The following is a 24,018-nucleotide window of genomic DNA, read 5'->3' as shown; positions in this document are numbered from 1 at the left end:
GCAGCTTTTGTAATACAGTTTTAAAAGTCCTTCAAGAAAATGTTTAAGTTATAGACTGTAATATTTCAGTCTCTGACAGGATACAATAGCTAAAACTGTTGCAGGTTCTTATAGAATTTGCTTTGTTTCTCATCCATTTTCTGTTTAGTTTTTGTTGACTTGCCATATAATATCCAGAGAAGTGACTAAATCTTTGTTTCTTCAGTTCAGGAATTCCATATATATTTCACTAAGAAATTGCTACACTTTTTGTTTGGTTTAATACATTTATATTGCCACTTTTTTTGTTTTGCAGAAGAACAAATGGAAGACTGCTTGAACTCAAGTTGTGATTATCTTTGCAGAACTGAGAAATCAAAGAGACAGAGGACAGAGGTAGCAAAACATGCCTGTCATACTTGGACTGATATTCATATATCCATGAGCGCATCAGTGAATTCTCCGTCGCATGGCAATGAGCAGAAGAGCTTAACACCAAAACGACATGCCAGAAGTTTAACAAAGAAACAGATTATACAGCACACTTTGGATGACAGATTGTCTTTAGGAAAGAAACATTTAAAGTTTCCAAAGAAAAATCAGAAGAATGAGACGTGCAAGACTACTTCAATTGCAAATGAAAGTTCTCTTCTTGAGGGCTTTGGTCATATTAGTCCTTCCAAAAAAATAGTCCAGTTAAATACTGCTCCTGCTTTGATTGACAGTTTCTCTAATTCAGCTATGAATAGTGAAGACTTAGATGCATGTTCACTGGATAAAAGCTTCCCTGTTGACAGAAATGATTATATTCTTGAAGACAAGAAGAGGAAGAAACTACAAACATTACCAGGTTTGAAGCTGGCTACCTCAGAACTGGGTACATCATGCTCTAAGGGGTTCTTGCAAGCAGTTACTATGTATAGCAAGTCTTACTGCGCTGAAGAGGCTTCTTATGAAGACTTCTTTTCATCATCTAATTCAAATGAAAATGAAGTACGAATACAAGTACCAAAGGAATCACAGAATCCTTCTGAAGTTTGTTGTAAATACTCTTTTACAAGCATGGACCTACATGATGCGAGTTTCTGTGAGCTACGTAATACTGGCAAGAAAAGTAGGAAGAAGTCTATTTCAGTGAATGATTTTCCACTAAAGAAAAAAATCAAACCACCTAAACGTCCTGGAAGCATACCATTAAATATATCAGGTGGTGAAAAAGATGACACTGAAGAAGCTCTAGATTCTGATGATGTGAATAGGCTGCCACAGCATGCTCATGAAAAATTCTACAACAATGTGAATTACTGTGCTCATACTACTGGTAAGTTACTACATAGAGCTGGAAAATCAAAAGATATCATACTGCATTAGATATACTAATGCAATGAAATTGCAAAATGAACTGCCATTCCAAAAGGAAAAATATTTCAGAAATACACCAAAAGAAGAAAATACTGTGGTACTGACTTTATTATTGAGTAAAATAAATGAGTCCATAGAATTCAAAAGAACACCTATTTGTTTTCCCATACCTTACAAACACAAAGTCGTAAGAGATAAGGAAACTGCTCTCTGTGCACAACAAAAGTAATGTTGAGCCTTCTTTTCTCCTAATCTCCTAACTTTCTGTAGCAGTTCAAAATCTGTTTAAGAAACCAAGGTCTTTCTGTTTTACATGTTACGGTGCTCTTGTAAATTGTTTATTAGTAACTCCTCATCATAGGTTCCCTTGTTCAAACTATTTTCAATTCACAAGTAAAAATTGTTACCAGAATTGCAGTTAGGATCATAAAATCTCTGGTGGAAAAAAACATTTGAGTTAGCAGTTTCTAACTTGTGCAGTGATGAAGATGAAATAAGACCTGCAAGAGTTGCAGTGTAAGTGTCTTGTTGACCCATGACTTTTTTATATGGAACTGACCTTAATTTTTAATAATAATTTTAAGACTATTTTTTATATTTAAGCATTTTCAAGTTGGTTTAGTATAAGATATTTTTATGTAAATGTATACTAAAATACTGAATCTCAGGAACTTCACTGGATGATGCTCCTAACTTGCATTGGGGTAATCATTTTCAGATTTTGATGTTTTGAGCTTTGTCAAGCTTTACATAACTTTTGTAATTATAATTGTATATTTTAGTAATTTATTTTCCCTAGAAAATTCTGTAGAAGTGTGTCAATTGATTATATAAAACTAATTATTAACTTAAAGGGCTCAACAAACTTGTTATCAGACTTATGAAATCCAGTGGAAATGTTGAACCATGACTGTGCCTATATGTGTGAGTAATAAGTTACTGAACTGTGAGCTGCTATTTTGAGTTCTCTACACCTGTATTTTAATATCTGGAATGCATCATTTCTAACACAGTTAAAAAACCAGTGGATGCAGGCATATGTTACACAGGTAAAAATGTACACCCATAAATGACAACTTTCTGCTCCAAAGGGTAGATGAGCCATAAAGTTGAGGTGTCTATGTTGGATCTTGTTCTCACCAACAAGAAGGTGCTGGTGAGGAATGTGAAGCTCAAGGACAGCCTTGGCTGCAGTGACCATGAAATGTTGGAGTTCAAGATCCTTGGAGCAGGGAGGAGGGCATACAGTAAGCTTACTACCCTGGACTTCAAGAGGGCAGACTTAGGCCTCACCAGTGATTTTCTTGCTAGAGTACCATGGAAATAGGTACCCAAGGTATATTCAAGGATTGTCTCCTCCAGACTGGAGAACAACGCATCTCTACAAAGAGGGAATCATGGAAAAATGCCAGCAGGCCTGCGTGGATGAACATGGAGCTCCTGGACAATCTTAAACAAACAGGTAGCTTTCAGAGAGCAGAAGCAGGGAAAGGTAGCCGGGGAGGAAGACAGAGAAATCGAACAGCCATGGATCTGATTAGGAAGGCTAAAGCACTATCAGAAGGAAATCCACCCAAGGATATGAAGGGTAAACAAAAAAAGCTTTAGGTGCATCAGCAACAAACGAAATACTAGGGAAAATAATGGGTCCTCTCAGGACTGACAGAACTAGTTACCCAGGTTGTAGAGAAGGCTGACAAACTCAGCATGGTTTTTTCCCCAGTCTTCACCAGCAAGTGCTTCAGCCACACCACCTGTGTTGCAGCAGGTGAAAGCAGGGATTGGGGGAATGAAGAAACTGCCTGCTGTAGGAGAAATCCAGGTTTGAGACCTCCAGCTCAGGAGCCCCCAGAACAAGAAAGAAGTTGACCTCTTGGAACAAGCCCAGAGCAGGCCACAAAGATGATCACAGGACTGGAGCACCTCTCGTATGAAGACAGACTGAGAAAGTTGGGGATGTTCAGGCTGGAGAAGAGAAGGCTCTGAGGAAACCTAAGAGGAGCTTTCCAGTGCCTAAAGGGGGCTTACAAGAAAGCTGTAGAGGGACTTTTCTTGGGGGTATGTAGTGATGGGCCAAGGGGGAACAGTCTTGAAATGAAAAAGAATAGATTTAGGTTAGATATTAGGAAGAAATTCTTTACTCTTCAGTGTGCTGAGGCACTGGAACAGGTAGCCCAGAGAAGTTGTGAATGCTTCATCCTTGGAAGTGTTCAAGGTGAGTTTGGATGGAGCTCTGAGTAACCTGGTCTGGTGGAAGGTGTCCTTGTCTATTGCACTAGAGTTGGAACTAGATGATCTCTAAGGTTCCTTCTAACCCAAACCATTCTATGATTCTGTGAAATAGATGAACCCACTGTAAGAGGTTTTTTGCCATGTGTCAGTGTACTAGAAGATGATCCTTAAATGCTGTAGGTCCTAATGTCAAAGAACAGTCTGGTTTTCATTAAACAGTCATGGAAACAAGGAGAAAAATCACAGAGTATTCTGAGCTGGAAGGCAGGGACCCACAAGTGTCACCGAAGTCCAGCTCCTGGCCGTGTACAGGACAGCCCCAAGAATCACACCATTGCCTGAGAGCATTGTCCAAATGCTTCTTGAACTCCATCAGGCTTATTTGCTATGTTTAAACTTAGGTATTCCAGTTAATTTTAGATTTAATTATAACTTTTAAATTCTAACAACTAAATTATGATCTCTGTTCATGTGTGATGTCATGCTTTTATTTTCATGCTGGACAACTTTTTTAAAATAATAGTTTTTAGAGGACAGAAAAAAAAAGGAATAACATTCAGCAAACATAAGTTATCCAGTGTTTATACTTTTAATCCTTTTTGTTAGTTCCAATTTGTGTTTGTAGTGATTTTAATAGTATTTGTGTTTTATCAGTGATGGCCCTTTTCCCAAATATGGTATATTCAGCTTTGTGCATCTTTTGTGTAGTCAAGTAGGACCTCAGGTCTGACAGCTTGAATAAGCTCACTTAAAAATTGAATGAATCAATAATGTAAGCGAAGTTGTGTTTTCCCTAATAATGCAAGGTTTGTGGAAGAAAATGAAAATCTTGTATTGCACTTACTCCTGTGATTCTCTATGATGGAATAATTGATTTTTATTAATTGTGGATTAAGCATTTCCTTTTTTTAATTAAATGTAATTTGTTTCTTGTCCCTATTAGTAAATAAAGGGTAAATTGGTGGGGTTTTTTCTGTATATTGTACATTATTTGAAAACCGGTAAATCCAGTATATTTTTAAAAATGAATGAATTCTCTTTGTTTGTCATATACATATATATGGTTAGGAGTAATCAAATAGCTATATAAAATATTATATCTGTAAATGTTTTAAATATCAAACATTTTTCTTGCCCATTTTTTTGTTGTGATTTTATGTCAGTGGCACTTTCACACAGTATCTTTAATGACAAGAAGATTTGATAAGCTTTCTTTCCATAGACTACTTGGAACATTTCATTTTAAAGTAGAAGTGTAATATGCAGGCTTGTCTGAAACCAAATTTTCAAGGCCTAACGCTTATGTGGTAGCAAGCTTCAGGTTCCTTTGTAGGGCACATTCAAGACTGCCCAGTTGTTCTGCTGAAATAAGTACTGCTACTTAATTTCCTCTTACTCCAGGTCATGAGACTCTTCATCTGAAAGCTACAACAATAAATAATAATGGACAAGGAATGCAAGAGTATACTCTCTTAAGCTTTTATCATACTAAAATAATTTAGAAATTTGAACTCAGACTTAGCATTAGTTCCAGTCTTAAAAATAAACTTAAGGCTTATCTGAGTGAATTTTATATATTTATGGTAATGTGGAAGGCAAATATTATCTTAATTGGCAAAAAGACTTAAATGAAGAACCATTTTACTGTAATTAATGTAGTTCAGTGTTAAGCTGGGAAATCTGGAATATCATTCTGGTGCAAGAAATCATTGTGTTTAATTTAGATTAATGAGTTTTACCTGAGTTTCTAGGTGCTATGGGGCTTAATGCTGCAAAAATACTTTTTATGTCTTTAAAGCACACATGTGAAAACTTCCTTAGATTGATGTGCCTTTTGTTTTTTTCCAGCTTTGGAAGAAGATAGGCTTACTAAAAATATTGTCTAATGTCCTCTTGATGCCTTAGGTTTTAACTTTTATATTTTTCAAATTCTGTACTGCTTGGTGCATGACTCTGAAGTTTCTTGTAGCCTGTTAATTTCTGCTCTCTCATGCTAGGTAGACATAACAAAGCCTCTCTGGCCCTGCTTTCCAAGGACACCAAGACTGTCCTAGGCCAAAAGTGTAAACCAGAGAGCCACTAAGGGGGGGGAAAGGTGAGGGGAAAACTGGAGTTTTAATTGGAGAATTAACCCTGCTATGCAAATGAACCAAACCTATAAAAGGGTGAAGAACTCGTGAGCTGGGGTCCATCTTGGGGTCCATTTTGAGAATAGCTTCAGAGTCCCCAGGGTGTACCTTTGAAAGCCTTTCAAATAAATACCTACTTTTATTCCCTTACTCCTGTCTAGTCTCTGTTTCTGGGAGGCCTCTTAAAGCATCACTCTTGATATTTTATTATGTCCTTGTGAAAAACAAGTGAGGCATGAAGAGGAAGACTTTTTTCCTTGATTCCCTCTTTTGTTTATCTTCACAAAAAGTTGAATTGTAACTATTAAAAGAAAAAAGGAAAAGTATTTTTGAATACAGGAATAGGTTGAGGATTATTTTGATGTAGTCAAATTTGCAAAGCCTGATGATACTTGTCCTAGAGCATATAACAAACTACATAAAACTTTTATAAATGATTAACAGGCTCTCTCTGAGGACCTGGGGGTTTTCAGCAGACTTGAAGAAATTAAGTTCTGTATAATAAAAACTTGGTGTTTGCCCATGCTTCAGTAATATCTATAGTAATAATAACAAAAATTATTAAATATGCTGTGCATATGTACCTGAAGGATTATTAATGATGACAAATTTGGACTTAATTTCTTCATAGTTGGGGTAAATACCTCTATGGATAAGTACAAAATAGTAGATACAATATAACTTAATTTAAGTGACACTTCATAACAATATTTTTAAAGTAGAGAACTGATACTATAGAAAAAAATTTTATTAGATAGATGTGGTTTATTTGATCAAGCAGAACTAGCTCATTTTGCCTAATCGTTGCTTTTTAAATCAATGGAAATATCAAATAGAATTTTGAAGATAATATTCTGGTTCAAAACTTCTCATTAGTGTTAAAATGATCATGAATGAGTAGAAATTTAAATTGCAAAGTAAAATCACTCTAATTTGTGATAATGCTTCAGAGGGCTCAGTTGTTGATTTTGGTGCCAATCATTGAGCAGTGTTTTGGAAAAACATTTAGGGGATCTCCTGGACCACAGTGTCAGGAGTTACCTGCATGTTTGAACTTAGTTTAGGGATAACTAATGCTGGATGCAATTGCTTCAAAAAGTTCCATCAACTTTAAAGTTCTCTAGGAAAAGCTACTAAAGATGAAAACTCATTATTTGTGCCTGAGTGACTGCTTCAAAAAGAAGTAATCAGGAAAAGACAGAAAATAGTGAAGCTTGAGACCTATAGGATGGAAAACTTGGAAAGTGCTTGAGAAGTCCTGATAGACAGGAATAGCAAAGAATAGTCCTTATTAATGTAGTGCCTAAGATCCCTGAACTGGTAATCAGAGATAAGGGACATTATCCGGTCTTCCTGCTTTCCTGTAAATATGAAGAACCCACAGAAGTGAACCCTAACTGGAAAGAAGTCCAAGAATACAGGTCTTAAGACTTTAAGCCCAAGTGCTGTGGAGCATGAGCATTCAGGCCAAGAATAGTAAAAGGAATATTATAGCACTTTTCACTGCTGGCCCCCAACCCAAGCTACCCCTCAAAAAAAAAAAGAAAAAAACAAACCTGAAATAACCTAATGGAAATTAACAGAGACTACTTTGGGTAAAGCAGTGGAGTACACGATCTCCTTACATCCTATGCAGTCACGTTGTTAGGTTTTTTTTAAGGTTCAAAATACATCTTTAAAAGTTCTGTTTTTCATGGAAAAAGAGGTCATTTTTTTTTTTCTTTATTGTGTGTTTTCTCCTCTTCTACTTGCCATCAGTCTTCCTCAGTGATTAAAAACAATGGGTCTCAGTGCAATACTAAATAAAATTAGCGTAGTTATTAGTTATCTCTTTATTACATGACACTATGTGTCATTCGAATATTGAATTTAAATCAACAATTGTACCTGAAAATCAGGTTTACATTTATTACACAAAGATTGCTGGAATAAATTTTTGACTAGTTTAAAGATTATAATTTTAAGATGAGTTATCAGTAACGGATTGTAATTTGATGTTATGTTAAATCAAGGATTAAGAGTTTAAGTAGCTGACAGAGAAAAAATTATTCGTAGTTATATATGCATACTAAATAAAGATAGTACTCTTCAGGATGTTCCAAAAGTAATCAAAGCAACTTAGTTAGCAGGAGCTAAATTTAGGCCACTTTAATCACTAATTAAACTTTCTTTAACTGATCTCATCCATTTCTTTGAAATGAAAAATTAACAAATGCTCTAAAGTAGACTTTATTGAACGACATTTGGGAAAAATTCTTTCCTTAAATTTTGAATAATTAAAGCTTAATTGTTTAAAAGATACATCAAATTATTTCATCTTAGGCAAGCTAATTTCTCAAATGATTCTGAAGTTTATTATTTAGTTCTTATAAAAGTCATCCTGACAGTATTGAAGAATTAAATGTGTTAATTCATAAAATACGTAACGAAAAATAGTGCTTTTTGACAGAGTGCGTTCTTATGGATGGTGCCTTTTGATATATAAAAGGTCTGATATGCCTGCATGTGCACAGAATCCTTGCCTGCTAACAGTTTGCTAGATTTGCTTGCAAAGCATTTGAGAACAAGTTTCAGACCTTCAGGTCATTTTAGATAAACAAAGTGTGTACCAAAAGCATTGATTTTTAATAAGAAAATCTAGCCACTGATGCTTCATATGCAGATATCTCTATGCAGAGAAATTGCATGTTTTGTAATAAATAGAAAGCAGTTTAGCAGATTCTCCACTTGTAGTTAATACATGGTTTTCAAAATATAGGAAATTGGGAGTTTTACAACTCATTTATTTCCAAGAAGAGATACTGAAAGATGAAGTCAGATGCTTGAGTGTCATTCCTTTACCCTAACTGAAATACAGTGAAAAAATAACTGGTACAACTTATTAACGAGTATCTTAAGTGTACATAGCACTGTGATATGATAAAATAATTGGTGGCAGTTCCATTTCATAAGATTGCATTTTTCATTTTAAGTTTCTAAATTTGGTTTCTAGGTGATGAAAATGAAGTTTCAGAGTGTCATGTTACTGATGGCTCTTGCAAAGTTTTTAACAAACAAAAGAGTAAGCACACTGGGGGGCTTAAGAAAAGCTGGAAGACTCCAAAAGGTCAGTTTGACTGGACATTTGCTTTGTTAAACTCTTTTGTGGAGGATCATTGACCGACTTCGTATGTACAAAAATTAAAATAAATTCTCTTTGCAGTATCAATTTTAAAACTTTTCCTGAATCTTTTCTTGATATAATATGCTGATGGTCTTGGTGTATAACCATAAAACTCAGCTTCTGGTAACTTGTGGTGACAGAGTCCATGCCAAGCTGACACCATAAAGGAGGTTGGTAAGCCAGCTCAAACTGAAAAAAGCTGAAAAGCCACTGAAGTTACCTGAAAAGATGCCTGTTCCTTTTGGAGGAGTTACTAAATGCAACAGGTTTTTTATTTGTTTTATACTGGATCATCACCAGTGGATGTTTCTGCAGAATAAAGATTTATGCATGATTTTCTTTTAGGTTCTGGTAAAAGTAAATTTCTCAATTTGGTATTTGAGCTCAATTTGGCTGTAAAAAAGGGAGAGAGGATTGAGTCAGCACTGAATCTTTTTTTTAAGTGTTTTTCCTTTGTAAAAGTCTTTTAAGTAAATATAAAACTGATCAGGAAAATAGATATTAGTTCTTTTAATCAGTAAGTAGCAAGTCAATTGAAATGAGTGCTGAGTTCTTTTGAGAATGGAAAGTCCTAAAGCACTAAATGATATCTGCTGTCATTAACTATATGAAATGCGTTAGGTGTTCCATTGGTAGGTACTGGTGGAGTTTCAAAGAGACTGATCACCGATTTTGATACTTTTTTATGTAATAGTTTTGTGCAGATGCAATTACTAAGTTGTTCAACATTTTAAACATCCTGAAGAGAGGATATTAATCTCCATGGGCCAGTGATCTCTGGATTAAAATGATTATTTGACTTGTCTGCATTTTGCTACTTTTACGTTTTTTAAATATTTATTCCCTTTATTTTCCTAAATATATTATGTGTAAAATTAATATCTAGAATGTAGAATGTATAAATCACTCTAGATCCATGTCCTATAGAAGCATTTAAGATAGTGCTATCTCTAGGCTAAAATATCTCTCCAGAATAGTTTCATCTCCTGGCACAGAAATCTGACTGAAGCTGCTACATATAAATCCACAAACCACACTCAGTGGCTCTTTCTAAGGCTATTTGCAGAAAGTGCGCTTGGAGATTTGTCAGGTTTGTTGGTACTGATTCCTTCTCCAGTGAAATTACTCAACAAGAGCATTTTACATCAGTGCTAATTTTGACTCATTTCTCTTAAGATCCCAACATAATGAATATATAATGAAGAGAAAGAAAAAGCAATATGAAATTCTATTTTACTGTTCCTCTTTGTCAGATCTGGCCTTGCAGTCAGAGGTATCTTTAAATGGTTCTACTTGGTGTCTGCTTGCAAAGCATGCTCTGTGAGGTGTTTAACAGTAGGAAAGTTAAGTGGGTGCTAGAGAAAATTTCTATTGAGTGTTTTGAGATTACTTCTTTTATCCATTCATTTTATCTTGCTGATAGTACCATTTCACTCAAATATCAATAAAATAGCAGTGTATAGTTTCATTCATGTCAAGAATGCTTTTTAAAACTAATTTTAAAGGTTTTCATTGTCAGCGTGACTATGCAGATTCATATAGAGACAATTTTGGGGAAGGACAGGTATTTGACTGAAAAATAAAAAAAAAAAAATTCACAAAAAGGTGCCATGTGATTAACCAGGTGCTATGTCTGGCAATGAGACTGGTGCTCTGAAAAGTTTAAATTTTAAGAGAATATTGTTTTGAACAAAATAAGACTCTGTAAATTTTTGTAACTAATTATGTTGCAAAACCTCTCTAGTACCAATCAGAATATGTTCTTGAAGCTTTATAAAAACAACCAAACATTATACACCATTTTTATTTAATACATTTTTCCAGTGGCTACAGTTTAAACATTGCAACATTTTGCTAACTTTTGGCAGTGTAAAAGTTAAGTTAGAAAATGTTAGTTGGTTTCCTTTGCATAAAGAAAGAAGTGGGAGAGAAATGGCACAAATATCTTTAAAAATATTATTTTATTGAATCATAGTATTATGAAGAATTTCCTAACTTAATTTAAATCTTAAAAGAAACTTTTTGCTAAAAGCAAAACTGCAGAAGAAATGCCATTTCCTAGATATTTTCATGGATGAACATTTCCACAAACGTGACTATGTGAATCTTGAGACAGACCATATTGCTGGGAATCTGTTGTAAGTGTGATCTCTTAAATTCATTACTTTGCTTCCTAAAATAAGAGACAGCTATGTAAATTGCAGCTATCTTTTTTATAGAAAAAGAGTTTGAAATGTAATACCTCCTTAAAAATATTTTAGATGCTTGCTGAATGTAATTCCCAGATAATATCGAAACCGAAACTTCTTAGTGTACTTTAGTTATAACTCATTCACTGTGGTGTATGCTACAGTGAACACTACAATTCTAACTCATTCAGTACAGTGAACGCATGTCAGTAGGCCTTTGGAGTTCACTATGTGATGGTAAATATTAAAAAAGCCATGGAAAAATATCTTTAGGAAATAGGACTAGGTCTAAGTCTTAACATTATTTACTTCTCTGGTTCTTTCAATTTTTCATTTGTAGTTTCTTTAATAGAAACCAAGCCATAGGTTCTGTATTTCTCTGCTGTGCTATTGTGTTATGCTTTTGTTTTCTTCAAAACATCATGCAGGTTGAGTTTCTTGTATTTTGTTTTAGCTGAAGTCAAAACCAAGAATGACTTTGTTTAGATACTTGTGATGCCATGAAGATTTTTGCCTTTTCTTTTATACCCGTTATACCTTTTTACAGCTTCTGTATTCCTAGTGCTTTTTGCCTACATTCTTGGACTTGTTTGTCAAGCTAAGAGACTAAACATTTTAGAAGCTTTGTAGTTAGGGATCAGTGTGCCCCAGACCCCAAGGTCCTCTCCAGAACACATTCTGTAAACCAAGATAGAACCATCCAGGGGAAGGTTCCTTGGGGAGGGGGGCTCACTTGAGCCTCTCATTGGGGAATCTTTGATAGATATGCTAATTAGTAAGACCTATAATGTTATACCCAATGTTGGGGGGGTGCATCTCAATGCACATGACCTGGATGTGTGCACCTAAGGATCCTTACAATAAATACCAAGGTAAAATCCCTTTTCCCCTTCTAACCGTGTCTGACTCTTGATTTTAAGACCAGGAAAAGGCATCACTTGTATATCACAATTTTAGATTAAAGTACTCATAATTTCTTTATCTATACTCTTTATGTCGGCATGCTTATTGCACTGTTAATGTGGAAGATGTCTAATCAAATACATGTAAAATTGTAATGTCAACAAACAAAAGCCACAAAGACAGAACAGTTTATAATGGCAGCTGCAGGTGTGTTTGGGGAAGATAAGTAAGATTTTCAGGAATCTTTAATGGCTTCAGGAAAAAGATTTTTGGATTTAAAACAACACCACCACCCCGAAACCAAGACTTTTGGTAAGTTCAAAGGCAGCACATATAGACAAATTTATAAAATTGACTCTTAGTTTTGAGGCAGAGTTGGTAAGGATAAATGCTGTCGATTAATGCTTGTGAATGTCAGCAGGTGGCTTCCCTGGTCTAGAAATCTAAGTTGATGCTACTGGATTGCAGGGATAAAATAAACCCTTTTTGCATTGTGATTTGTTTTTCAATTATTCCATGAAATTGGATTCATAATTCTTTGTTGCTTTGCACAGGGAGGACAAAGTGAAAAAACTAAAATTCATCTTAAAGCCGAAAATGTATTCAAGAAAGTTATTTACAGTAGTGGTGAACTACTGGTATGAGGTTGAGTGCTCATTTTATTGCTTATTGTCACAAAAAAGGTTACGTTTATCACAGCGCCTGTTGCATGCCACAAGTTAAATATTTTGTACTTTAAAAAGATCAGAGATTCATTATTATTAACCAGTTAACTGCCATTTTTATCCAAATAAAAATTTGTTTTATAGTTTTAGAGGGATAGGAGAAGTGATGAATGTCTTTTAAAGCATCTAAGAGTTTCACGTCACTAGAAATACAATTGGAATAAACTTTAAAATGAAAAAAACCCTTAAAATACTGTTTTCTGAGTGAAACGAAGAAACTCTTTAACCATGTGAAAAAATGTTTTTTTCACGAGAGATAATTAAAAACATATTTTCACAAAGAAGACAGTATGGACTTAACTGAAATTCCTTCAGTTTTGTTTTTAAACAGATTCATCTTGGCTCATATTTCTGTAGCTCTTGGATTTGGGTGAAGGTACATCAGCACTGATCTTAAGAGATTTTTTGAGAGAAGATTTTTACAAGCAATCTAAGCTCATGCTGTGGAACAAATAGGGTGAAGCAGGCCATTGTGAGATCCTGTTATCAGAATCCTTTTTTAAATTACTTTATTCATGGCAAAACAAATTTTACTATCCTGAAAAATCTGTTACTATAAAACATGAAGCGTCTTGCCAGATATTCAGGAAAGTAACTTTATGACTATATTTTATATGTGCATGCATAGACTTGTCTTAGATTGTGTTGGTTTAGGGGACAACATAATTTTATGTTTTCCTTCCAGTTTTGATTTGTAGTTGCTTTGAATAGGTACATATTTTAAATACTGATACTTGAAATGTTACTGGCTTAGAGGCACAAATGAATAGGACAGTGAATTAGACAAGGTGGAAGCATGCAAGCTCTTTTAGAGTTAACAATGAAGAAACTAGAACTACCTACCTTTATGGTTTGGGGAAAATGCTTGATGTAATGGGGGTGGTCAGAGGATAGCACTGTGAAGGATGCCTATGAATCCCATGGTTGGAGACAGTTTTAAAAATACTTCTGTATGATTATAATCCCATGACTATTTTCACTCAACCTTTGCGAGGCAGTTCTGGTTCTGGACTTCCTCCAGCTAGTGAATTTGTCCCCCACACTTCTCCCACATCAAGTTGAGGGCTTCCAGGACAGGAGCCATACTCTTGGCAACTGCTGCTATACCTTACAGTGCATGCTTTGGGCCATATCCTAATGTCAACAGTTTTGTTATCACCCCTTAGGGATGCTATCATGCCTGACAGGATTATCTCCTGTAGATGAACCCAGTGGGTTGATTCATGACCTTGGGTCACTAGAAATCATTCTCTTTATGACAGGTTTCATATTAGCTATTTGGGACTACCTACTGAAGTGCTGTGGTCTATTTCTTAAAAGTGTCTTGTAAAATCAGTACCTTTCTATGGCAAAAGGCACATGCTCCTCTCAGCTCAAGCTGTTTCCTGTTGTTCCAGGGACACTGGCAGCTGGTGTTCACGCTCTTGTATGTGTTGCTGTTTGGAACACTGGAAATGTGCTGTGACAGTGAAACAGGAGGTGGTTGACTGTAGCTTGTCATCTTAGCAGGCAGGATAGTAAAGATCCAGGAACTGAATTTTCCTAAGTTTTTATATTAAATTGTCACTAAATTTCTGTTTCCTCAACAAATCAACATATTGATTATTTTTCAGACCCTTCTTCTAAAAGAAGACATAGAGGATTAAGTAGATGGAGAGTTTTGGGTTTTTTTGTCCACATAGAATTAAGGAAAAAAAAACACCGTTTCTTTTTTTTCCCCAGAAGATTGGTAGGTTTGGTGACTTTTTATGAGAAGACTGTTTATGAGGCTTCATGTAAAGTCAGAACATATTTTTTATTACTACTTTTAGGCAAGTAGGAAATTGCTCAAGATCTATTCACAGTGAATGGTAGATAAGGATAAGCACCAAGAATAACATCCTGGAATATCAAGTTATTTGAAGTACATCTATGTCATCTCCATCCTTTTGAATAAAAGTCTGTGGCATTTTTGGATTTAATGGTGGAAGGAAGGCTTAGGTACAAGAAGCAAATGCAGCTCTTTCTGGCTCAGAGCATGAGGGGAACAGTACATAAACCTTGTGCAAGAAGTCAGATCATAGAGTCCATGCTTGAAGCATACCTCATTGCTGAAGATATGTATGTATGCTGTTCTTTTCCAGTTTTGAGGTACACTGTGTTCACAACCATCATGCCAGAAAACCAAATAATCCACTGGACTGCAGCTGACTTGGCAGAGAATAACTGTAAAATTGAAACTGTTTTCCCTCTTGGCATCAGGAACTATCAGGAGGAAAAGCAACTGCTGCTTAAATCCTCTTTTTTTTTCTTTTTTTTTTTTCTTTTTTTTTTATTTAGCTCTTGGGAAAATGAACACCCTACTTAAACCTGCTGGTATCTGGCATGACTCTATAGGCTGGAAATCCTTTTGTTAATGGGTCTCCTTTCTAAATTTTAGTCTTGCAGCTCATGAAAATTGTTGAAAATCAATCTGAACAAAAGATTTCCTAAACTCCATTTCATCAGCATCAGTGTCTTCATCAAGTTTTTGTGGTAATAATTTGACAAATATTACCATTCTGTTCTTCATTGGAATTAAACATTTGATAGATTATTGGTGTGATCTTTGTAGAATTGAATTATGAGTTTACAAACAAATCTGTATGGAACAGAGATATAAATAGGCAGTCAGTCAAATAGGAAAAAATCTTGCAACACATTACATATGCACTACAAAAATCTTTTGTTTTTCGAAGATTTGTCTGCAAGTATGATTAATTCATAATCCTTCAAGATTCTAAAAAAATATTTGGGGGGGGCATGGTTAAAAAATTTTTATTCTACCCTTCCTAATATTGCTGTTGCTCTTTAAAGCATGACATAAATATTGTTCAGTTGTTTACCATATGGTCTAGAGGGCTGTAAAGCTTTAAGTCAGGTTGTTGGCTATGTGCCAGTTTGGACAAATTTGGAGGAAAATATCCTCTGATAGAAGCCAGGTTACAACCACTCTTCTCCTACCAGGTTCAGGAAAAAAGAAATTTTCCTTGGAGGAAAGTGAAAGAGGTACAAACTATTTATTTAACAAACACGCAGGAAAAGGATAATAATGCTAAATAATAAAACCTCTCGCCATGGAGAGAAACCTGGGAAAATTTCAGATTTCTTCTGTAGATGTAGTCTCTCTCATCCTTGGAGCTGGGTCGGTGTGGGCCCACCTCTGTGGCCTTGGTGGAAAATTCTCCCAATGTGTTCTGATGTTGAAGCAGTCCAGAAGAGAAGAAGGGAAAAACCAAAGTCCCAGGAAAACAAAGTTCAACTCTCCATCTCCCTCTGGAGAAAGGGAGCTGAAAGCTGGCTGAAAAGCAAGAAGGGTGCTTCCTCCACTCTCGCTGCTGCAGAAAAAGAGGAGTGTGTATCTGTGTCCTTGAACAACTGTTTTGAAAAGTTCGCTTGGTTTTTTCTCTCCCCCCTCTCAGGCTCTGTTTAAAGGCACAAAAAAGCACAAAATTAATTTCTAGGGATAGAGCAGCGATAGGGGATACACATCATAAAGTCACCCCAAGACAGTTATCATCAACAAGTGGCTTAAAACCTTGTCAGCAAAGTATTTACTGAAGTTTACAATCTTGTATCTTAACACAAAGTTAACATAAATCCTGGCTTGAGTCTTTTGGGCTGCAAACATATTCAGGATTATCTTCGCCTCAAATTCCACTCATTGTTGCATAGTTGGCAGTCTCCAGAAGACTTAAACTATCCAAATTAACTTCACACTGCTAATAATTGTGCAAACCCACCACATAACAGTTGGGGTAAAGCAAAATGGTTTTTTCCCCTCTTAAAATGGTTCCATACCTACAGCTTGCACAACGGAAATGTGTCTCTGTGTCTCAGTTCTTCTGCCCAATGACCCATTGTGAGCAGAGTTAATGAGCCACTGATGTCTCCAATGAAGTAGCTGAGGCAAACACTGATTTCTAATGAACCGTCGATGATGGGTGACAACCATCATGACCAAAACTTGAATGCATGGCTTGACAAGGTCTTAAATATCAAGCAATTAATTTCACTGGAGCTACTCTACTGTTGCCCACTACCCTTGTGGCTTCTTTTTTTATCTCACAATAAGGCCATATAAATCTGAAGCTTTATAAAGTGCTTTTAATTGGTCATAAGTCAGCTGTCTGGAGGCATTGTTCACTTCATTAGATCATTATGAGAGTGTAATCAATTTTTTTGTTTGAACAGATGAAACAGATTCATTCTATAGCATACTCTTTTTTTGTTGGAATTATTTATAGAAGGGTACAAACTAGTTTTCTTAACCTTGGTGAGGCTGGAGTTAAGGGGTGAAGTTCATCTTGCCTAAAATTTCAGCAGAAAAAAATTAACTGTGCATGACTTTCTCACATATCATTTGGGAAGGTGAGTATACATTGGGCATTATTTGGTACTAATGACAGAATTAATTTGCTCCTTAGTGTTGTCTTTAAAATGTTTCTTTTTGCCTATACCAGTTTTCTCTGTAACATAGTGTTGCCCCATGATAGCCCTGGTTCCTCTTCTTCCTGTCTTTTGACTTTTTTGGGGTAAACATGTACCATTCCTTCACCTGAGCTTTCATCCTAGAATCTAATCATGTTAGAATCTAAACTATAACGTTCCTTTCTCCTCCCCTTAGCATTCCACTTCTTGAGATTCGCTTCTGTCACATTGGTAATCCTGCTGGCTCTTTCTGATACTAGAAAAACGTTCTTCACCCAGAGGGTGGTTGGGCGCTGGAACAGGCTCCCCAGAGAAGTGGTCACAGCACCAAGCCTGACAGAGTTCGAGAAGTATTTGAACAAGACACTCAGGCACACAGTGTGACTCTTGGGATGTCCTGTGCAGGGCCAGGAGTTGGACTTTGATGATCCTTCTGGGTGCCTTCCAACCAAGGATATTCTATGGTTCTATGATTTCCTCAGGTTTCACATAATAAGGTAAAGACATGAAACTTTCCTGGTAAAATACAGTTGAGAACTGGACTGCTGCTTTTCCTGAGTGTTGCTGACCAGGAAGTCAATCCCTAATTTGTACCTGTTGGAAAGGCTTGAGCTTGGAATGAGAATCACTACTGCCTGTGCTTGTAGAATTGATAATGTCACGCTGATTGATGTAGGAGTTTTTTGGTTGCAGTCAAATGATTGGGAAGGAGCATCTCCTCTCCCCTTAATCTTTGGCTATCCTAACAGAAAAAGTCCCTCTCCAGTTTTGCTAATGATCACAGATGGGTAAACCTGTCCTTCAAAGTTGCAGAATGCTGGGAAAGCTATCCCTTGCTACAAAGTTATGCATTCCTATGGTTGGGGGTTTTTTATTTTTCTTAAATATAGTTGTTAGCGATGATTGGGTTGCATGTGGAAAACTGAAAATGTCAGAAAGTTGTAAACTCTGACACTGTTGTCTGAAAAGTCTGAAGCTACTCATTCTCTCTTATCTTGCAAACGCGAGTTCTAGGGGTTCCTATGTCTTCAATTACAGGATTTCTCATTATTTTCTTGTATTTGGCAGTGAAGGAAAAATGATGCCCAGGCACCTGTCACGTCATCTAATTTCTCGGTCTTCTAATAGACTGCTTTGTTTTTCATCTTTCCACATGGCAATATTTGATTTAGTTAGGATGGGCTCATTTTTTCATATCTTTCTAGGACCAAAGCAGAGGTACTATATTTGGTGAAGAAATTACAGTTGAAATTGACTTTTGCAGCCAGAGGAAACTTGAAAAATATCAGTATCAAAGGATTGGTAAGAGAAAGGTCAGCCAGAAAGTAAATTACAGCTTTAAATAATTGCTGTTTAAAAATACTGAATAGTAATCATTCATTCCAATTACCAATTATTTTCAGCTATGAGCCACAATTACTTGAACAAATTAATGTTATACTACTTATAATATGTTTCTAAAAACAGCTTTAAAGTTTTGGGTCCTGATTACAACGTTCTTAGATAGAGGCAGAGTGAAATTAACCTGATATTTTTAATATTCCTATACTACACACAGCTCTGTCTTTTGGCTCATATACTATTAAGACTGAAGATTATTACTTCTGAAATGGAGTTGTAAAGATCAAAATTGATTATAAGTGTACTAAACCAATTTCAGAACCAGCTGATGGACTTCTTTGGAATAGCCAAAGAAAGGGATTTGAAGATCATAAAACAGTATAATATACGCTCCCTTACACTTTCTTTGCTCACACATGCACTGTTTTTTTCCTGCCTGCCTCCCACCCTCCAAAAGTTCTTTATCCCTTGTATATTGGCCAACCCACGTAGGGTATCTTGTTGAGTCTGAAGTTGAAGATCTTTTTTCACTCCACTAAAACACATATCTGAGTTTGAGGCTACTCTGAGGCTTATTTCTTTCAGAACTTCAGTCAACTCTAAGGCACAAGAGGAGCACTTGGACTAAGTAATATGCAATCTAAAAGTGCTATTTATTGGTTGAAATAATTTCTTGAAAAATATTTGAGACATGGGTTCTTGACTGAAAGACACAATGAGGCCTAATATACATAGGCTTGAATTTTATCAGTCACAAATCTAAATGTATTCCTATCAAATTAATTCTTTGCATAAATACACTTTATTCTTGAGAACTAGTCTGGAAAAACATTTTATGGTCTCATTTTCATTCATTTGTCACTTATGAAAAAAAACTCATGACAAGCTTAATGAAGCAAAATTTGAGTTCACCTTCTTGAAAAGCAGGTTTTACAAAACAGGACTTTTTTCTTCTTGTCCTTTATCTCCAGGAAACACCAGCTAAAATTTAGAAGAGAGAAAGAATACATTTTGATGTTGGATACCTCTTTTGTGGTGTAGGTCAGTTAACATACAGGAAGTATCACTTTTAAGTACTGGGGAGATTTACTAATACTGTTTCCTTCTAGCTACTGAAATGAATGTTTTCTGTTTCAGATGACTTAGAAAAATCTTGTTGTTGGCAGACAGTAAAGAAGTACTTAATGCAACTGTGCTTCTAAGAAATATATAAAGGAAAGCTGAAGCTGTCATTTATAACAAAGTCTGTATTCCAGACCTCAAAAATAACTCAGAAAGGAGTGTGTGCTCTGACTCAGGGTATGGATATGCAACTCTTCAGGATTCAGAGATTAATGGTAAATAAAAGGACCAGTTAACTTAATACCACCTTTTCCAGTGTTTTATTAATAATAATCCTCCTATAAAACATGCATTAGAACTCATAATGATGCTCACCAGATGTCTTTTTGCTGGTCAGAAAAGTAAATGCTAACTCTTTTTTTTTTTCAATAAAAGCAACATGTAAAATGAAACAGACACAAAAAGCACAGAAGAAAAATTGCATATTGGGGGGTGGGGGAGAAAGCAATTAACTTGAAAAATGTAGAACTGAAAATTAGAACATAGTTTGGCTAAGTTTTCCACTTGGTAACTGTAATTAAAGAGAACTGCTTGTCTTATTGAAGCAATAAAACAAAATATTGTCTGCTTAGCAAATGACCTTTAACTTGCAAAAATATGCAGTTCTGAATGCAAATGGAATAATAGCTTGGAAGAAATTAAATTTATTTCCAATTTCTACATTTTGTGTGCACCCTCCTGCATTCTTAAGTCTTTGAATCACTTCTAAGTGCACTGACAAGACATTTGTTCAGAATACTCACTGCATCATCTTGTACACGATGTGTTGTAATATAAAATCTGCAATTCAAAAGCTGACCTTGCAAGGTAAGGTCAGGACAGGCTGTAGATTTCCCGATTTGTGTGGATCCAGTATTTTTTGTTACCTATAGACAAGGTATTAAGGAACTGCTAACAAGCATTTTTGCTCTGAAACTGAAGAAGCAGCTGTAGGATCTCAGGCTGCTCTGGCCTTGGTTTATAGTATTGCTTCTTTTTAACCCAAGTTTGGCAAAAATAGTGGTATGATTAGTAATACTTTCATAACATTTATAAAAAAAATGCGAGAAAGGATATTTTTCTGCACATTCTGAACTGACACATCAGGATTTAGCTTTAGAGCTAATACTATACAAAGACCCTCAAGAACCTAGTGCAATTTCTTTGTGTGGATTTAACTCCAGACTTTTAGACAAGGAGGTTGATTGTGATGGCAATGAGGCTTGGCTGCAGGTAGTAACGGAGAATGTCATGACCGTGCTGAAACATACACATTTGACGTAGATGAGTTCTTCCACCCAGAAAGACTGGATAGATCAAAGCAAAAGCTTGCTTTTAAGCCTTGTTTTTGGCCTTCCCAGGCTGTTACATCCCAGAATCCTTTAATGCTCATGAGTTTATGGAGATCCTACCATGTGTATTAAGACAGTATGAGGCATATACTCATAACTGTATAATGTGGCATCACGTCTGATTCTAATCATCTGACCTAACCTGTGCAGTAGTGTACAGTTCTTTGGACACAAGAACCCTTACTCATTGTGTTACTAGATGCCCTTTTTGAGTGTTTATTCTCAAATGTTGTGTATGTAACTTAATACGATAGGTATATTTGATGTATCTTGTTGCGTTGTCATTATTTTTATTCAAATTCTTTATGCGTAAAACTCCAGTGTAGAATTGAGTTGGAACTTCCAAAAGCAATTAAATGTAACTGCTTGTTTGGAGTTGGAAGTAATGCAGTAGAAATTCTTTTGGCTAAGAATAGAACCAAATTTGATCAAGATAAATGCATATTATCTTCTTTTCAACTGTCAGTCTATCACTAGAGTAAGATTTCATCAGTAAGTATTGCTGGTAATAAGTTAGAATTTGGAAACTTTATTTCCAAAAAATACTGCATAGAATTTCTTTCAAATATTTCAGTGCAAAAGTTTCGTCCTTTTTTCTTTTGAAGTTTTATTCCATTTTACTGTTATTTGGGTTTATATTTTCACATTGTATACATATTCAGTGTGAAGTATTCAGTAGAGCTTACATAGTCTGGTCTGAGTGCATGTTTATCATGAATTTAAAAAATTATTGAATATGCTGCATTACATTGCTTCTGAAGACTTAAATAGTATCTGGATTTTGTGGTTGAAATTACCGTGTTGTGTTGAAATGACTACTACTTGAGTTATCATTAATACCTGCCTTGTCAATGGAATCTAAATTGTGTTTTATTTATGCAAAGAGTGTTCATATAATGAACAGTCATGATGCACATAATTTGTCTACATTCTGTTAGTCTAATAGTCTACACAGATAATTCCAACTCCGTTCTTAAATATGAAAGTTTACTTGGTCTTTCAATAGAGAACAGTTCTGTACTGATAACAGAGGTCAGATGGAATTGCATCAGAGTTCTCTCATTTGTTCTTTGATTCATTACTGGGTAAAATGAGTTGCCCTGAATTTTTTTTTTCCTGTGCTCACAATTCGAAATATTTTTGTGCTCTCAGCTCAGTATATTACTCAAAGGAAACTGAATTTTAGCAGAGACTTTGGGAGCTTACCACTTGTGGTTGTGTTAATATAAAGGGGGGCAGAAGTGGGAATTAGTATTTCATGTGGAGCCGTAGCTATCTGGAAAAATAATTTAAATTCATATAATGGTTTTGAAAATTAGGAGTTTTTTGAAATCATTGTATAAAATTCAGTCAGTCTGTTTTTTCTACAAAATTAAAATGTTTGTGTATATTTATTTGTGCATGTTCATGTAGCTACAAGTAATTCTTAGCTAAGATGATCAAAACCTCTTACATGTGTTTTTGATTACCATGTTCTGTATAGTTATGTATTTCTCTGATACTGCTAAAAGTCATGTTCTATCCTGCCTCTGTGCATACTGGAGGCTTTCATGGTCAGTGGTGATGAACTTCCTCCTCTTCTGACCTCTGTAATAATAATTCCTCCCAAGCTTATTTAAAGTCCATAGGGGGCAAACATTCCTCCTTCTCACATAAGCTATGGGGGGTATTGCAGGAGAAGAGAAGGGTGCTTTTTAAGGTGTCTAAGAATTGCTGGTTTGAGGATTGCTGTATTCTTTGAGTATACCCTGTGTGTTACATTACTTGAACAACTTTTATTCGCTAGAAAATACTGAAGAGTGAAAGAATGTTTACTTAACCTTGACATAAAATAGTGATGTTGTGCCAAAACCCAAAAAAAATACACTATCAAAATAAAAACAAAATAATTAAAATTATATTTTACAATAAATATGCTCTTGTTTCTGAAGCATCCCAGCCAGTTTCTGCCTTTCTTTTGGAATAAACTGGAATTTTAAATTACAGGTTTTCTTTGTTGTAGGTAAGCTACCTTTTCCTTTCCATCTGATGAAAAGGAAAAGTCAGTAGACCAATACTGTTCTTATTTCTATGGCATCTCAGGCTGGAAATCCTTTGCTTTTTGTTTTTACTAAAAAAAGCATTCCTGTCTTCTGCTATATTGTATGCTGTGACATAAAACATGATTGAAGAGTTTTGCTTCCTTCCATGTCCTCAAAGTTTAATATTTCTAGAATATTTGTTAATTAGTATAGACTCTTCTCCAGGTGATACTATAATTATGGAGTAGTTTACACCTTTTAATATAACATTTTCTAACTTGAGGTTTTTTCAGATTTTTGATGTTTTCTTGTTTCTTTCATGTCTCTTCCCAACAAGGACACTAGTTGCAACAAATACGTCTTCTGAGTAAGTATTAACCATTTTGACTCTTTATTCAGCCCACCATTTAAATTTGAATGTTGATAATTTTTTTAAGCCTATAGAAAATGAAATTTATCTTTAGGCTCTGCACTTTATTTCTTTCTGTATTCTAGCTAGGAACTTGTACATGCATGCATATGTCATTGTTATTTGGACTGTATATGTATGTCTTTGATGCAGTGGTGCAGACTGAAGCGGTTCCATAGGTGAGTTCAACAGGGCTTCAGAGCAATAAAACTAAAATCTTAAGCAAGTTTTGAATTTTTATGAAGGAAATGTAAATAGTAGTTGTGAAGAGTAAATGGTTCAGTCCAACACAGCCTTTTCACCATACATTTTAATTATTTCTATTTAAAAAGTCATAATCTGAAACATCAGTTTAAAATGTTTTATTTCATATGAATAGTTGCAGAATAAATATCAGTTGTAGGCTTTTTAGCAACTTAGTTTCAAAACATTAGAAGCAACTGCCACTGCATATTTTGGGGGAGAGTTAATAATTTTCTGGCATGCTCTTATCATTCTCTTAAAAGTCTTACAGCATAAGGAACATCCAACAAAAACATGATTCCATATTTTATACTACACTTGCTTACAGTTTTTGAATTCTTTTTCAAAACTCAGGATATTTATACTACCCAAAAATCTGTTTCAGGTTTGATATAACTAAACGCTGACAGTAACACAGAT

At 35.3% G+C, this 24,018-nt stretch overlaps 1 protein-coding gene across 1 annotated transcript in view; it reads left to right on the top strand.

Annotated features, from left to right (window-relative positions):
* The window catches only part of MCPH1 (microcephalin 1), a 124,995-nt gene that overhangs the window by 11,298 nt on the left and 89,679 nt on the right, over positions 1–24,018 (top strand). The window contains exons 8-10 of the mRNA XM_017739214.1: positions 296–1,300; positions 8,695–8,807; positions 23,276–23,313. Coding sequence (XP_017594703.1) covers positions 296–1,300; positions 8,695–8,807; positions 23,276–23,313 — 1,156 coding nt within the window. The remainder of the gene's footprint in view (positions 1–295; positions 1,301–8,694; positions 8,808–23,275; positions 23,314–24,018) is intronic.

Source organism: Corvus brachyrhynchos, unplaced genomic scaffold (genome assembly GCF_000691975.1).
Source record: "Corvus brachyrhynchos isolate BGI_N302 unplaced genomic scaffold, ASM69197v1 scaffold136, whole genome shotgun sequence".
In the NCBI taxonomy this organism is placed as follows: domain Eukaryota; kingdom Metazoa; phylum Chordata; class Aves; order Passeriformes; family Corvidae; genus Corvus; species Corvus brachyrhynchos.
This window is presented reverse-complemented; position numbering and strand designations above follow the sequence as displayed.